The 14,721-nt window shown below is 45.9% G+C and overlaps 4 protein-coding genes across 4 annotated transcripts; 1 reads left to right on the forward strand and 3 right to left on the reverse strand.

Moving 5' to 3' along the window:
- Nucleotides 1-359: 359 nt before the first annotated feature.
- Nucleotides 360-1,289, reverse strand: H6S33_006639 (uncharacterized protein; the record flags this gene model as incomplete). Its single annotated transcript, XM_044838330.1, has 1 exon — nucleotides 360-1,289. The coding sequence occupies one exon, from the start codon at nucleotides 1,287-1,289 to the stop codon at nucleotides 360-362; it is 930 nt and encodes a 309-aa protein (XP_044689457.1).
- A 3,513-nt stretch (nucleotides 1,290-4,802) lies between these two features.
- Nucleotides 4,803-5,568, forward strand: H6S33_006640 (uncharacterized protein; the record flags this gene model as incomplete). The annotated part of the gene is made up of 2 exons (XM_044838331.1): nucleotides 4,803-4,873; nucleotides 4,944-5,568. 2 exons carry the CDS (start codon nucleotides 4,803-4,805, stop codon nucleotides 5,566-5,568), a joined length of 696 nt encoding a protein of 231 aa, XP_044689458.1.
- Nucleotides 5,569-9,684: 4,116 nt separating this feature from the next.
- On the reverse strand, nucleotides 9,685-10,101 carry H6S33_006641 (uncharacterized protein; the record flags this gene model as incomplete). The annotated part of the gene is made up of 1 exon (XM_044838333.1): nucleotides 9,685-10,101. One exon carries the CDS (start codon nucleotides 10,099-10,101, stop codon nucleotides 9,685-9,687), a length of 417 nt encoding a protein of 138 aa, XP_044689459.1.
- Nucleotides 10,102-13,695: 3,594 nt separating this feature from the next.
- On the reverse strand, nucleotides 13,696-14,040 carry H6S33_006642 (uncharacterized protein; the record flags this gene model as incomplete). The annotated part of the gene is made up of 3 exons (XM_044838334.1): nucleotides 13,696-13,826; nucleotides 13,887-13,927; nucleotides 14,003-14,040. 3 exons carry the CDS (start codon nucleotides 14,038-14,040, stop codon nucleotides 13,696-13,698), a joined length of 210 nt encoding a protein of 69 aa, XP_044689460.1.
- Nucleotides 14,041-14,721: the final 681 nt, after the last annotated feature.

Consider the following 14,721-nt stretch of genomic DNA (forward strand, 5'->3'; position numbering starts at 1 on the left):
GGTACAAGACTGAGTGGAGGGAAGACAATTAAGAGATGCGTTGAGAGAAGGTAGAAATTTCTAGGATGAGAAAAAGTTCAAGTGGGTGTCTAGTTTAAACTGATGTCCCTATAGGTGAGATATCATTATGAGAGTGTGTCTTGTTGATCAGGGGGTTTCAAACAGTTCGTCATATTCGAATTCAAGCAATAGGATACATGCAACAACTTGTGCACTCAATCAAACACATAGAGATTTACTTCTCACCTTTATTTAATTTATTAGGGCAATTAAAAATATGTATAAGTACATGTAGAAGATATAATAAAAAATTTACCAAACAGCCTCCTTCATGCATAATCACTCGCCCCAGACATCTCTCAGTCTCGAACCGGCTGTATTTCGGATTCGGATACTTCTGGTTTAGCCCCTCCCGCCGGCAAAGCTGTCACACTCATCACTTCTCTTTTTACCCCGCCCAGATGGTCTCCTTCTGCTACATCCCTTGCACTATGCCCTTCAACTGCTCCGCCCGCGTTGTCTGCTTCTGCTGACCCGTTCTCCTTCCCTTTCTCCTTCCCTTCCGTTCTTGCCTCCTCCAATCTCTCTTCAATACTGGTAAACTGCGTAGGGTCTCCAAACGCGGACACTACCAGACCTAATTCTGTCTCATCGGGCTTACCCTCATGTGTGTCGACTTTTGGCTGATTTCTCTTTTTCTGGCGGCGGCGCCAAACAAAACCTAGAGAGCAGAGAGCAACGATTACAAGAACGCCCACCACAACTCCGCCCGCGACAGCCGCTGTTGGCAGCTCGCTGTCGGAGGGGGGTACCGGGTCTATCGGAATTCCAGAAGGAGTGGATTCTTCGCTGGCGGCGGCGCGCCGGTGAAGATCGGAGTGTGTTTGAATTGAGAGTTCCCGGCCCCTGGTGCCGAGTATCGTAGTTTCATCATCGCCGATCAGGATACCCTGATCATCGAGGATATATATATCTTCTTTTCTATTAATTCCGTTGTTTGGGCGGTGGATCGTTGTGCTATGTTCTTCATTCGCATGGATGAATAACATCTCGCCATCTCCCAGAAGTGGGCTCCGCCCAGTACATAAAGATTTATTTGGTATACACACCCCTTTCTGCGTATTTGTAGCAATGTCGATAATATGAAGGCAGCAGGTCCTCTTAGATCCGGTGATACAGAGGCCATCGTCGCCACCGAAGAGAGTATATCGAATATTGGCCCAGATGGAGTTTACGCAGTTTACCTCCGGCTGGGAAGCGGGGATATGCGTGAGCTTTAATACCGGCATTTTCTCCGACGATCAAAAGTCAATAATAAGAGGGGAAACTGGGATCATCCAGAACTTATGGAACTCATAGAAGAAGGCCCTCTGCTCGAGTAGCTATGCTTTGTGGCGTTTGGGGAACAAAGAACTTACCACCCATTTTCACCAAGGTTGCCAAGGAATATAAAAAATTACTATATCAGCCCTATAATAGTTAAATCTGTGACAGCGCGTCGAACAAAGCCTTGGCTTCATGAACTATCAATCTGATGTCGAGTGATAATATATGATGGATATGAGCTTCGCCTTGCTTATTCCAGGCTTAGAGAGCATCGACAGTTTCGGGATATTCACAGTGGAATTTTACTGTTTTTCAAAAGCTTAAGGCTATAGGTTGCGCACCTGTGATTCTCGTAACACAATTCCCTATTGGATGTTCGTGCATCCAGAGAAACTTTAATTTACAATTAGTAGAAATGGTTCAACATCTATATATAGCAAAAAGAAAGAATCCCTTGGGAGAAGTCTATTCCAAAGTATAACTTGTATACTATATGTGGAATTATATGAGCGTCATCAGTTGATTTGACTGTGATTAGACGGTAGTCATGGTCAATTTTCTGCCATTCAAAGCTGCTAGCTACAGACTTCACAAATCATGCTAGCTACATGTAGCTACACGCATGTACGAAAGCCAAATTTGCAAAGAATGTAAAATATATAATAGGCTCCAGGCCGAATTTCCCTTCAGCTTAATTTTGCTTGTTCTTGTTAACTTTTGTTTACAAGTACAAAAGCAGGGCTCACTTCTCGCTTCGACGTGCGCGTGATTGTGACTTCTTATCCGTCCATTCAATTGAGTACGTTACCCGCTTCACTATCTCCGCTGTGGTCTCTGCTAGTTCTCTCACATGTAAATTTCTCGTCCTGTTTTTAATTAACCTATAGCTATCCAACTACAATTCAAACTGACGTTTCAGGCCAGCAACTCGCCGTCGAGTACTACTATGTAAATCTTTGGAATGGGGTGGATCTCCACAGGACCATCTGACTTAGATCCGATCAAGAGCTTCAGCTACTTCAATTTCACTGGTAGACGATATAACCTAAGTCTAAGAAAATACACCTAGATTCTACCTCTCTTTCCAAGCCCCCCCCCCCCCCCAACCCCCCAAATCCGTCCATCGTTCTGAATACTGAATATATCACGTCTGTGCCTACAGCACGTAGTGGTGGTAGCACTAGCCTATTATCTCCACCGGGGCCAGAAAAATGCCAGAAAATCCACCTCGTCCATTACCAACCTTTCTTTCGCTACTAAGCCCCATCAGCTGCTATAGTGGAGACCGGTTTAATGAGCGGTAGTCTATTGGAAAATTCTTCATGAGGGAAGTGGCAGTGGGTAACTTGTTGATGTAGGCTATCCTGATTTCACATGAAATTCTCAACGAAATGGACACATTCCGTTAACACCTTTCACAAGAGAACCTCAAGATCAATACAGAAAACAAAACTGATTAGAACAATTAGGCACATAAATTCGAGGATGGTATAATACAGCCTTTTACTTTCGATAGGCGAACATTTCACCTTCGCCAGCACTGAAAAGGCTTTCAATCTCACCCACAAAGGGGGTGTCAAGAAACGGACTGGGAATTTAGAGATTACCTGTTCGATGTTATATTTAGGACCGTAGTATTGATATGTTCAGTCACATCGAGATGTTCTCAAAGGGCCTAAGAGCTAACCCTAGACACTTCCACCTGGGGTACCTCGGGCTCGAAGCCATTTGGCCTAGATTATTGAAGCTTGATGTCTATTCAGTGTGGTCCACGAGGCGCATCGAGGCGAGGAAGATGGGGTGTATCGAGAGGCCTCTACCTCTAAGGAGACATGCTCTAGGTTGCCTCGAGCCATATACACCTATGCCTCGACCTGTCTCGATGCTCCTCGAGATAGATATTGGCAGCGGGTTCTCAATAGTTCTTGTCTGGCTTGATCCTCCGAGATGTATATTTATACGAGTATCTCCGTTTTGGAAGCCTGAAGAGTATATCTTATGTTGACTCGAGTCGAGGAATATACCATATATCGAGGTACATCGGCCTCACCGAAGGGTATACCTCGTGCTACCTCGAAGCATTTGCTTCGAGGCGAGGCACGAAGTACTTCGCCCTCGTGGACCACACTGTGTCTATTGTTGAAATTTTTAATCCAGTATTTCTAGGTCTATTGGGGGGTCTGAGCCTTAAACACCATCGCGCCTTGAGATAGCTTGGGATTATATCGTGCCTGTGGCTTAATTTCTCCATTTCATTCTGAATGCTCAATTTTGTGTGCATAGGACTGCTGCCTGGGACTGTACTAAAAGGCGAGGTTTCGAACTGTGTTATGGAACAGTATTGGCAGCTCTTGGCATTTATACTGCGCTTCGGCACTGTTCGAAACCTAACTTATAGGACTGCAGCATGGGATCCAGGGGCACAACTTAATATTGAGCATTTGACCAAGAAAAATCTTTCGTGTCTTTGGACATTTTGCGTTTATACACCAATGATGATAAGCCAATGGGTATTCGTCCCCGCCCCCAATTGTGTCTTTGATAGCGATTGGATTAATGAATAGCAACGTGTTGAATCATTCGTTTCGCGTCGTTGTCGACGCGAATGATGTTGCAACACCCCACACAAATCACTACGAACACTGAGGAACTTATAATTGATCAAGAGACTCCCAACCTGAGGCTTAAGAGGCACTACGTGGTAATCACCGTAATAGCAGAATGATTTACCCGTTCTTGACCCGTTATGGAAGACTTTGCGGATCTTAGATAGAGTCCAGTCAACAAAGCACAATGCCGATCCCGAACTCTAGGTGAAACCATAGCTTATGTCCCAACAGCCGCTGGTCTAGCAAATATGCCCACTCTTCTATATCGCTGCCTTACCTAGCTTTCTGCCTCTCTCCCAATAACGCCTTCCGCCAAGGATCATCAAACAGCACTCGATTGTTATGGGACTAACAGTGTCACGTGAAGAGTTTTCGCTTGCAGCAATCGTTCGATAGGGATAGCCGGAGCACTCAGCGCCTAGGCTCTGAAAATTTCAGCCTCGAGTTTAGAACACTGATAAGTTGAAAGTTCATAGTATGCAGGGTATTTTTTTGCAGCCTTGTTGGTAAGGGAGAATTGTGGTTACGAGTTATGAACACGCCTGCATACACATATGCGTACATACCTGTGAACCAATGAGTAGATCATTTGTTTGATGGTGCATATGCATCTCACATTCTAATCGGATTATGCCGCCTATATCGGGAGACAGGGATCTACTGTTTGATATGAATTTTTATAAATTCCAAGCATTATCCAAAATAAAGGATTCAAACAACCTACCTATATATCACCACTATCAATCATTACTTAATACCACAGTAAACTACAAATTCCATATATAAATCTTTCTCTGAACACTCTCAGTCTTCAAATACACGATGGGTTTCGGATTCTTCAGCCGTATAAAACGAACGGCCCGAGCAATGAGAATTGCCTGGTCTTCCAAGTCGAGCAACGATGAGAAAATCCCCATCTACGAAGAAACATCCTCAAGGTTACACAGCACCATCGTCTACCTACAAATCTAGCCCAAGGTCTTCTCGCTAATACTTAATACGAAATAGCTGCTTCCCTGATGAGAAGATCCCACAAGGGAACAATCTCAGAGAGTCTACAGCAATAGATATAGTTGCACCCCCCGCATACGCTCAGCGAAGCACTCCAGCACCCCAAAAAGGCACCGTCGCTCTCCACCACGCAGCTTTCACAGGTAACGTACTTCTCACGTCTGCGCACCTATGTACACCCGGCATCAATGTCAATACTACCGACAAACACGGCTACACCCCACTCCTTTATGCCGCCCAAAAGGGACGAGCCGGGGTCGTCAAGCGTCTACTCAGGACTTCAGAAATCGAAGTGAACCCATGTGACTCCTTTGGAATATCGGCACTCTCCTGGGCTGCAAGACGCGGCCATTTAGAGGTTGTGGAACTTCTCTGCAAGACTCCGGGTGTTACTGTGGATCATAAATGTAATAAGGGTCGTACACCGCTGTTGAGAGCGGCTATGAAGGGGCATGTGGCGGTTGTAGATGCGCTGATTAAAACTGGTCAGGTGGAAATCGACGTGAAAGACAATATAGGAAGCACGCCATTGATGCTTGCGAGTCAGGGCGGGCATGAAGATGTAGTTGCGCTGCTTTTGAAAGTCTCCGGAGAAAGAGCTAGAAGCACTGGTTTAAGGTAGGGGGTATGGATTAGGAATTGGGAATATTGAGGGTATCATTGTCATATTGCAAACGAGCAAATTTTTCATTATCTTTTCACACAATTGGGTTTTCCGGATTCCATCACAAGGGTTTATTTGAATAAAGCAACAAGGGCAGTAGGACCACATGAGGGCTGCAGCAGTACTACAAAGTACCTCTACTCCATATGAGAGGCAGTGAAAAGAAAAAAGGTGCTTCCGGAAACCATTAGGCACATGTAAGAGAGTCCCGAAAGCTAAACCCCGAACACGCTCTTTCAGCTTCGTACATAACACATGAACCAATGGGACAGTAGCAGCACCATACCAGTAGGGCGGTTATCCAATCCTATGGGACGCGCGATGCCTTAGGGGTCCTCACACATATATTGAAACCCAAGGCTCCACTAAACCCCCACCCCCCCAATCCGCGGGGATCCACCACTTTCTACCAATAGGCGCAGCAGAGGCTAGGCACGTACTAGGGAAGCAACACTAGTACTAGCATCCATCAAATAGTAGACCCGACACCCCCACTAAGACCGTTGCATGTGCTGCTTGTAAGAGTGAATAGGACGAGAGTAAAGTGAATAAACGACGTATGTAATATATAAGGGTAGTTTCATCTTCTCCCCACGATCATGAGTGCTGGCTAGCTCTATGTAGTAGCTAGCTAGCTGGGTTTAGTTATACGACTTGCACCTCGCTATTCCGGACGGTGAAGATTCACCGAAATCTCGTACATAAATATCCCAAGCTAGGAAGCCGAGATAGCAAATTGATTTTGCAGGAGGAAAAATAGAACTCCCTGAGTAAGGGACCCGGCATATTGAGCTCTGCCATATATGGCGAGGTCGTCGTGCATATGCGCATGGACTATACCGTTTTCTGACCGGCGCCATAGAAGGTTCGAAACAACATCTCAACTACACAACGTCACAATCAACTGCGTGGAGAGCTCTCCGCTGTCAGCACGCTGTTACTTCAATTCTGCCAACACGAGATCAGGCGAACTTCGCACGCAAGCCACTGAATTAAGATACGATACTTGGCAGTCCTAGCAGTGTAAGGGACGTCCTCTGAAAGCCATGACAATCCAAGGCGACATCGCGGTACCAACCTCAACCTCGAAGGCAAGGGGGCCACTTACTTCGTGAACTTCCCGAACTTGAGCGCTCGTTAATGCATAATTAAACACATTGCATCTGCGATTACTCCATCGGGCTGTCATCAGCCGTACCGGTCAGCCTTATGCTCGAGGAACAAGGTACAGGCGACAAGGCTATCTACCAGCTCAAGTAAGGTGTACCTAGTTTCTGCATGTACTATACTGGCACTAGGAGACGTCGAGCTGTGTTGAGGTTTTCGTAGGGGCGGTGTTTGCGCGGGCTTTTTCTGTGTTGATACTGGCGTACGAGGTTGTGGGTTTGGGGGGCTTTGGGTAGGTTTTAATGGCGGTGAGAGCTGTGGGAGGGTTTTATTTACCAGTCTAGGAGGAGGGTGCAGGCTTGATCATGTGTACCTATATATGGAGAATCGGTTTCGTGAGGTGGGATAGGTGTTAATTGTCAAGACGTGCATACGTGTATCTCTATTAATGAGCTGTACACGTATAACTCAAATCATTTCCTACGAGCGAGGGATCCGGGATGATAGACGAAGACTTAGGCGTGACGGGCAAGTTCGAAGCCATGTCCACGTAGCCTACACGCAGGGACACCCATGTCTACGATTATTAAATCCAGCCAAAAGAATACATTTTCACTACTAAGAATCTCATGAAAGAATGATCGAATTTAAACCCAGCTACACAAATAGCCAGCTATAACTTCATTTCACAATGACTACGATGCACAGAAATATCTGACCGGAAATGAACTTGTATTTCTATCTCGCCAACCAACAAAAAACAGAACCTCATTAAAAACCCCGCTGGTCAATGCGTGGGAAAAGAGTGAACCGACAAACAGAAATACAAGCTCATAAGAGGTACATTTTAGGAACCCCATCTATCATAGATGGGTGATCCACAAGACGTGATAATGGTATGAGGGGGGAAATAAAAATATAAAAGAGATGTAAAACAAAGGAAAAAGGAACCCCATCTACCATACTAGATGGGCGATCCACAAGACATGATAATGGTATGAGGGGGTAAATAGAAATATAGTAGAAATGTCGTTGTGTAAGGAAAATAAGAAAAAAGAGAAATAAAAGGAAATGATATGACATGATAAACAGGAACCTCACTAAAAAAAACCCAGTGAGAAAAAGAGCGTTCCTAACATGAAAAGGAAATAAATGAAATGAAAGGTGACAGAAATGAAAGACATAAGAAAAATATATATACGAGAAATAGATGGGGTGGGGAGAAGGATTCCTAGGATTCACTAGAGGGGCGAATCAGAAAATATCAAGAAACGAAAAGAAGAGAAAGACTTTCCAATAGGTTTACTGAGGAGTGGTAAATCCCTATATATATTATACAAGTGAAATCAGAAAAAGGAAAGGAAATGACGAGAAGGGTGGGAAGACTTTCCGATATGAATAATCGGGAACGACATTTGAGATGCCTAGAATATACAAGACAGATCAGAAGGATAAGGAAAGAAGAGAAGAAGGAAAACTTTCCACTATATTCACTGAGAAATCGTGGATCCCTATATATAATTTACAAGGGAAATCAGAAAGAACAAAGGAAACAATATCAAGAATAGGAAGTAGAAAAGGAAGACTTCCAATATATCGAAAACTCGGGAGAAACACATCCCTGCGACAGACTAGAGAAGTGATAGTATAATACAAACCAAAAAGAAAGGGAGGAACACTTGCCCATATGAATACTCGGGAAATCCAAGTCCCTAAAATTACACAAGACACATCAGAAGACACCAAAAATAATTAGTAGAGAAAGAAGGAAGACTTCCCAAAATATGTAAACTACTTGTACATTGGGGGCCCGATCACCACCACCGCCGCCCCCAAGGAAAGAAGAAAAGGGAAGAAGAGGTTTAGGCGGAAAAAATGCCTCTTAAGCGAACTCAAAGAAATCGAGAGGGTAACAAGGTCGGCGAAATTTAAAGGCCACATATCGTGAGAAATGATTCCTAAACAGGTACCCGGCTTTCCGCGAAACGAAGTGGCCACATCGCGTGTATCTGGCCAGAACTGGAGGAAACATTTCGACGGAGGAGAAGATGTATGGGAATTGGGATTTGTAAATGTAGAAGTAATAAATATAGGATTTTAATTATTGCATGTTTTCGAATTCATGAATTATGTATTTGAGATTGATATATATTTTCCCACCCTGACGCGTCTATGGTCGCAACGCGCACGCACGCACGCGGAAGTGTTGAGAGAGTTCTATCTTGTCGCGTCTTCAGTATTAGATGTATTATTCTGGCACGTCCACAAAAACACTTCTTTCTCCGCGTCACAAAGTGTCACTCGCAACTCCAAACTTCAATAAATCATCAGGCCAGCCGACTAAGAGGTCCTATCACACATCAAACAACTCGCATGACAAACGATATTTGCCTAGAATTGACCCGGGCGCTTTGGAGTTCTCCTGTGGCGAAACATGTAGATGCCGCCAAATTGCTGTACATAGATAGGAAAACCCCCTCGAAGCGCGGCAGGACATTCTCATACACCGCCTTTGAAGCATCAACATGTCACATCAGTGAAAATTGTCGCTTCTCTTACCCAGAACCAGCAGGAGATAAAAAAAGCTTGTAACTTGGCTGCCGTAGAGTCATCAGTAATCACTCGGATCACAAGCTATCACTCGAAAAGGCACTCCGGTCCGGTGGAGAAACATCTGCAATCAGGCCCGTGGACGATGGAACAGATCGAAGACGGTATCATGAAGCCCGACTCGGCTTCTTGGGTTCCCCACAAACTTAGCGGGATGTAAGCAGCCTTAGGAAAAATGGGCAGCTGGTTGTACTGATTATCATATACTGGACCTTGCTTTGAGAACACATAGTTGAACAACTCAATCGGACACGAAACGTGCAGTATAGTGAGCTCAGGCTTTTGGGTAGCCACAAACAAAACATAAATAATGCGGCCCTCTAAACCAGGACAGAAGACGGTCTTTGCAGAATCTGCCTATACCCCGTCTGCTACCCCGCTACCACTACCAATACTTCCAACCCCGGCATCTGCCTTCTTCACCGGCGGCCACGTCGGCAGCGGAGAAAGCAGATGTTTCATCCCTAAACTTTCAAGACGTGTTTTCGTCTGCTCTATACCACACGCGGCTTGGATAATTCTTGTTCTGCTTCTCCCCTCCCTCTTGTTCTTAAACCATAGCGACCTTCGTACAGATAGTTTCCGCCCCACCACTCTCCAGCCGAGAAGACTATTCACGAGAGCCTGGTCGCACTTCTTGTCCACCGACTCGTTCCGAACATCGACACGACACACCTCTAGCAAAGACCATCGTCCTCTCACGCGCGCAGATATACGTTCGCCTCCCCGTGCGAGGAGGAAGGGTAAACGCGACTCCGGGCCCTCGTTGACCATTCTCTACTTCTCTAGACCCTCATTCTCGCGCCATCCATCTTCGAAGATCATTCCCATAGTAAATGAACTTACTCTATTCCGCTCGCCGCGGTGCCTTTTATGTTCCCGGTGCCGCTCACTCCCACTTATCGATGCATAGCTTCTCATCCACCCCTATTCACCATTAACTCCGCATTACTCTCGCGACCCCAAAGACCTGCCACTTTGCCCACCCGTTCATTCATCCATCGCCATCTCCATACCCACACGATCTCACGCCACAGCGCACCGATTTTCCGCCCGCTTATCATTGAGGTTGGAAGCGCCACGTATATGGGAGCTACGTTGAAGACGAGGGACTGAGCCATGATCCCAAGAAGATGCGGAATATGGGAGCGGTATCCATCGACACTGTGGATGGGGGTGAACATGCATGAGATTAGAACCAGCATGCGCAGTGATCTGGAATCTCTGTAAAGAGGCTGCTTGCGGTGTTATCATGGATGCGCGTACATTTCATGTAATCATAGATATATGTGTATATTCATAATCAATCCTCTAAAAACCACGGAGAAAAAGAATTGATCTCCTTGGATTCGAATCTTGATGACGTGCCCGGGGAACTCCCGCCCGATGCAAACGCATCCAGGTCTCTATTACCGACGCACCGCCCACAATCCCATCACTTCTGCTACTCATAAAATCCCACCCCAAGATACGGATAGTATGGGACCAAGTGGATACCCCCTGGCCGGCCTCCCACTAGCCGCTGCACGCTGCACCCATCCACACCCCCGCCGGCCCCGACTCAGTTTCGCCACAACCCGGCCACCAACCACACAATTATGCTTATCTGGGCATCTCCCAGCTAGCCACATACATATACATATTCCGCCAACTAGGCCCTCATCAGCGCTGCGACAAACAAGCCGCAGGGACTAACCACTTGGCGGAAATAGGATATGTATGCATGTCATGGGCTCCGGTGAAGATGGGGCTTGACAGCTGTCCTGCAGCGTGATCCGCAACGACGAACGACCCACTTCGTTCCCACTCCCCATTTCCGGCGGCGAACCGAATTTCAAACCCCCATCGCCGTCCGTGAAGAATTTTGAAAGGGTTAATTACTGGTAGACGTTCGGCCGGTCTGAGGTTGTATGACCGGAGATATGCAGTAGTATATGTAACTGAGTCCTAGACCTGTACTCTACTGGCGGCCAGAGAATATTAGATGGGGCTTGGACATGATATTCTTAACCAGGAGATGGCACCCGGCAGCATGTTGTGTGTGCTCATAGAAGTTCGTATCCGGCGGCCCCTCACATGTTCAAACAAGACGTAAGGCCTATTCCCGATGCTTTTGTTACCATGAGCAGCTAGACGGGAACCTACCGCGCTCAGAGATGGAGTTACCTGTAGTAGTGGCAGGGCATGGTCAATGCGTGCTTGGAGTAGGATGGCTTTTGTAAACTTTGTATATGTAGTCCGCCTTCGCGCTTAATGAGCGCCGCGTAGATGTCTTGGGAGATTGTCCAAGGAGGATCGCGGTTGTGTTTCGGAAGTCAGGGGGTTATTACTGCGCCGAAGGGCTCCAGACCTGCCGCATTCTCTGGAGGGTTTAAGATATTCCTCCTTCTTAATCTGTCTGTTTGAAGTCTGTCATATCAATTTAGTCCCTAATAGAGCTTAAGGAAATAGTGGCTTCCGCACCATAGGCGGCCCAATACAATTATGGAGATTGCTCAAGTTGAAAACCCTTGTAATTGAGAGTATTCGCAAAGGATCGGTCCTGAATTACCGGTACTTTGGCAGGGTAGGACGGCGGCCGATACGGGAATGCCCCAATAATCAAGGAGTTGAAACGACCGCTAAAGCCACAGTTTATACCTCGACCTACCGAAATGGGCACATATCAAGGCTGACGGGTAGCGAGCCAATCAATCCCATAGGGTGTCCCCCGAGTTCCTTTTTTGGACCCAGTAAGCAGCCTATCATTATGTAAATTCACACTTCGAAGATTCTTACTCAGGATCCTTAGCTAATAGGTGCCCTTTTGGCACGCAGATCAAGGTCTGTGCTGGAGCTGGCACCGCTGTCAGATATCTGTAACCCCACAATTTCCAGAAATCGCGGATACTCCTAGAAACTAAACAAGTACTACCACGTCCCCTTCCTCGTCTGATAATGACCGCTCTTGATTGTGTGTCTCCTTGGAATGCACTTCTGCTGGAGCCGGAATCCCCTCCTGACTAAGTTGTATTACATGTCTCCGAATGGTAGAATCTGTATGGGTTGCAGCTAACTAGCCAACTAGGCTCTTGACTCTAGGCCTCATACATGAAATCAATTTCTATGACATTAGTTATACCTCCGGGTAAATCCAGACATAAGTTGCCAAGTTTCAATTAAAAGAGTTTGAAATCGGAGCTATCTCATGATCATGTCAGGCAATAGATATCAAATTTCTATGTACCAAGACTAACCGCAGTAGTGTCCAGTACCGCAGTAATTCGTCTCAATGGACGTTTACATTGACGTTGAAATTCCTTGATCTGGTTATTTGTCTTGAAAACGCCCCCCTATAGCTAATCTTCCCTCATACGCGCAACCTCGACGTCTGTGTAACCATCCGCTGAGACGAATTGCTGCGGTAGTCGAAAGTCTCCTTCCGGTTTGTGACAAGCAGCAGGGTACCAGGGTTCTAGAAAGAAAGTTGAAATAATTTTCAGAAACACCAAGAGGGTAGGACAAAATCTCTCGGACAAAGCTTCGAAAACGGAATCTTCAGTCACCTTACATGCATTTGTCTACCCCTCCTGGCACTTATTCAACATGTTGGACCTGATAATCGCCCCCACCATAGTCTCTTCAGGTCTCGAGAATCAAGACAGACCTACGAGGAGGTCACAGGTGACCATACACCTTAAAAAGAAAAGTTATCTCTCTGGTGCGTTGGCGGGGGAAGGTCGTAGGGGATTCGCCCGTATTCGACTCTTTGCATTATAAAAGCCGATCATTAACATAACGTCCATAGCGCCTCTCTTCTACCAGAGCCCCGTGCCTTCTTAACTAACATCGTATACCCTGCGCATGCATGCATGATTTGTTTCTTAGGATCGCCCCCGTTTTTTTGCCCCTAGAGGCTGTCTCGCTCTCCGTAATGCCATCCCCTCCCCGCTTCTTCCTACAGTAGTTTAATTGGCAAATTGAGTTTAAAGATTCTGACACTGATGCCTGCAGAGGATCGAGTGGAGGATTCTTCCAGTGCAAAATCAAGAGGCTTTTCTCCTGTCCAGGCAATGTTTTGAAACACATTTAGTTCTAATGATTGAATGTGATATGTGTACCAAGCCGCATAGACCTCACCCAGTAGTTGGTCTGTCATCCAATCCTGTTGACCGGGGGTATCTTTACAGTGATATTTGCCCATATTTTCTACACGGAAGTAGGGTGAGAACATTTCACAAGAAAATTCCGCCTCAGCTGGAGCAATCAGCAGCAACATCTAGTTAACCATTCAAGATCTCATGACTTTAATATGCCTTTGTGCGCTGGCCTTGCCTGATGTTCCTGAATGTGTGCCTTAAGGTGTGCCTCGAGGTAAAGGAATGTTATTCAGAACGAGCACCGGATTTTATTTGAATTTCCAGGCCCTGAGGTCGGCCAAAGCGCTGCTTGAATTGATGAAGGGGAGCTTTTGATGTAAAATTCTACAGCAATATTACTCCCCCCAGATCCCTCGTATTCTGAGTCGATGAGCCCATAGCCAACGAATAGATCAAGGATAGCCACAGCTTTGCACATACCTCTCACTTTGAATCGACCGCTTATATGTGGACCAGCTGATCTGTGATCTGTGAAAGTCTCGGTATTAGCAAACTATGTCCAACATATAATAGCCAAAGCTTAGAACTTTGTTTACATCGCATGTATAAATATCGACACCGGGTCAAAAGCCATAGCCTCGTGGGCACGGTCAAAGTCATGAAGCCCCAGGGTTAGGGCCAACAATCACTGTTACTATTCTTAGAGAGTTATTTGGTTTCGGCAAATTAGCCCTAACATCCTTAGTTAGACGATGTCATAATTCACCGCCAAGAACCACTAAAAGTAGAAGTTCAACTCTGTGCCACCATGCATGCGCCTTCTACCACTTCTAACCCTTAGCCTCATTACATGTATCCTTTGCTTGCGCATAGAAATTTAAGCTCATGGACCTAGGTTGGAGGCTCCTTCGGATCCAACGGTTTTTCTGGAACAGTGTTTTGTTGTTCCTCAGGCGTGTTTACCAATTCCGGGCGTCCCATATGCATATATGCGGAGTAAAAGTATGTCAACTTATGAAGTATGCATCAGCTACAACTATGCCACGGTGGTACCGGTCATTCAGGAGACAGATATATGTGGTGAGATAAGAGAGTGATGAGCGAAAATCCTCCTAATTGTGATTGAGAGCCTGTGTATATAGCTTAGTTCATAATTTGCATGGGAATTAAAGTTTCGCAATTCGATTACTCAACCCTGCATATCTGGTAATCTATGTGCGAAAGGAATGATCAAAGGTGGGGGCATGGCAAATAGTACTCTATGTGATGTCGAAGGTCTCTTCACCTTTCAGGACGACACGTAAAATAGTCCCTG

This window comes from Morchella sextelata (assembly GCF_020137385.1).
Source record: "Morchella sextelata strain SCLS chromosome Unknown scls_21, whole genome shotgun sequence".
NCBI lineage: Eukaryota > Fungi > Ascomycota > Pezizomycetes > Pezizales > Morchellaceae > Morchella > Morchella sextelata.